This window comes from Myotis brandtii, unplaced genomic scaffold (genome assembly GCF_000412655.1).
Source record: "Myotis brandtii unplaced genomic scaffold, ASM41265v1 scaffold165, whole genome shotgun sequence".
Classification (NCBI taxonomy): domain Eukaryota; kingdom Metazoa; phylum Chordata; class Mammalia; order Chiroptera; family Vespertilionidae; genus Myotis; species Myotis brandtii.
The window spans coordinates 13,395,774-13,397,946 of NW_005356042.1; the positions used below are offsets into that span (position 1 = coordinate 13,395,774).

The following is a 2,173-nucleotide window of genomic DNA, read 5'->3' on the forward strand; positions in this document are numbered from 1 at the left end:
TCTTAAATTGAAGATGACCTGCAAAGTCAACTTTCATTCACATCCCATTGGCCTAAACTAAGTTCTAGAGCCACATTTACCTGCAAGGGATTCTGGGTAATGCTATTTCTACCTGGGAGCTTTGGTCTCAGCTTCAACTCTACTGTCATGGAATAAAGGGACAATAGATTTTGATGGCCAGCCAGAAATTGCTGTCATATGTAACAGAAATATTACCTCTTATACATAAGAGAAATGTTACATGGTTATATATTTAATAAATATTTATTAAGTGTCTACTGTGTGCCAGATACATTTTCTTACACATGTAAGAAAAATGGGGCTAATATACTGTGGGTGAAGTTATGCAATATCATAAACACATTTTCCACTTTTGAAAAACTTTTGCTCTTTCAGATAACAGAGGGCAACTGGAAATAAGGCAAGGTTTTTATCTTCATATTGCCTGGAAAATATTCGCACCTGTCAAATTCCACCAGCTGGCATTATTGTTGTTCCGCGGATAAGCACACACAAAGCTGCTTAGATAGTTATTTGGATGTTGGTCTCATAAATCATAACTTGCTTGGTGCAGGTTTATAAAGCTTCAGGAAGGTTTCTTCCGAGGATGATGTTAGATCGTTGAGATTAAATTCAACCTCAAAGGTGGGTTTTTCCCCCAAAATAATTAAGGCAACGAACACAGCGAATTTTGCTGTTAGTCCTTTGATATAGTAAGTCACACCATCTTCAGGATTTGTGTACTCAAAGCAATGAATAATAAAATGATGACCGGATTGCGTCAGGTGATTCTGGTGGTAGGCGTGTGGGTGCAGGAAATAGTCCAGAGGCACCAGGAACACTTTCTTCACTTCATCAGGATTCGGCTGGGCCTGGAAGTTGTGGTCTATGAACCCTACAACTGGTGTTATAAATGTATTTGTCTAAAAGCAGAAAACAAAATACACAAATTAAGAAGTGAAGAGATACTGTTTCAAATGCGAAAGTCATGCAGCTTCCATGTAAACTAAGAAAACAGGCTGGCCTGGCCAGCATGGCTTAGTGATTAAGCATCGACCTAGGAACCAGGAGCACCTGCCCAGGTTGCGGGCTCCATCCCCAGTGGGGCGGGGGCATGCAGGAGGCAGCCCATTAATGATTCTTTCTCATCATTGATGTTTCTATCTCTCCCTTCCTCTCTGAAATCAATAAAAATATATTTTTTTAAAAAAAAGAAGGGAAAAAAAAGAAGAAAGGCTGAAGTAATCAGTACATAAGGTGGGCAGGGCAGGAGGAACTTGCTACAGTTGTAAACCTTGTTACCCATGAAATGTGAGGAGTCCCTGCCCTACATTAGCAGCCTCTGTGAGATAGCTCTGTAAATATTTTGGAATGACAATTTGGCATTATAAATTCGTGGTCCCTCTGACTTAGCAATTGCAGTTGTGCAAGTAAATTCCTACCAGTGAGAAAAGATACAAGTGCATCAGGTCCTCTAATAATCTCGTTCCATTATAACATTGATGAGATGCTGTGGGAACTTGGTTTATGTCAACTAGCCTAGGGTAAAATTGGCTTTGTTACGTTGTTCACTTAAAGTTGCAGAATCTGTTGACAATGTTAAGTAAGGACTTACTGCACAAGACTGAAGCATTATTTGCAATAGCCCAAAACTCTACAGTTACCACCCTCCAATTGATAGACATTTAGGGTAGATCAATTAGGAGTATAGCCATATCATATATAATAAAAGCCTAATAGGCCAAGTGTCTGACCATTGGACTGTTTGACCAGTCGCTATGATGCACACTGGCCACCAGGGGGCAGACACTCTGACCAGTAGGTTAGCTTGCTGCTGGGGTCCAGCCAATGGGGACTGGCGTGACAGGCTGGACATGCCCTGGAGCCTTCCCGCGGTCCCTCCCCAGACCCTATCGTACACCGGTGGGGTCCCTCATCCTGGCCTGTGCCCTCGCAAAATCTGGGACCCCTCAGGGGATGTCAGAGAGCTACAGGCCAGGTCCAGGGACCCCACTGGTGCACGAATCTGTGCACCAGGCCTCTAGTAATGGGATAATATGCCCCTTTAAAAAAATGCAATAGATAACTTTCCCTATAAGTATAGAGAAAGTCATCTTATCAATAGAAAAATTACATAATATTAATTGTGGCATATTTCCATTTATGGAAAATT

General features: G+C 41.7%; 1 protein-coding gene across 2 annotated transcripts in view; it reads right to left on the minus strand.

Moving 5' to 3' along the window:
* Positions 1-248: 248 nt before the first annotated feature.
* The window catches only part of NUDT7 (nudix (nucleoside diphosphate linked moiety X)-type motif 7), a 10,324-nt gene continuing 8,399 nt past the window's right edge, over positions 249-2,173 (minus strand). For both annotated transcript variants that reach the window (XM_005862601.2, XM_005862603.2), the window contains one exon: positions 249-923. In XM_005862601.2, coding sequence (XP_005862663.1) covers positions 555-923 — 369 coding nt within the window. In that variant the 3' untranslated portion in view covers positions 249-554. The remainder of the gene's footprint in view (positions 924-2,173) is intronic.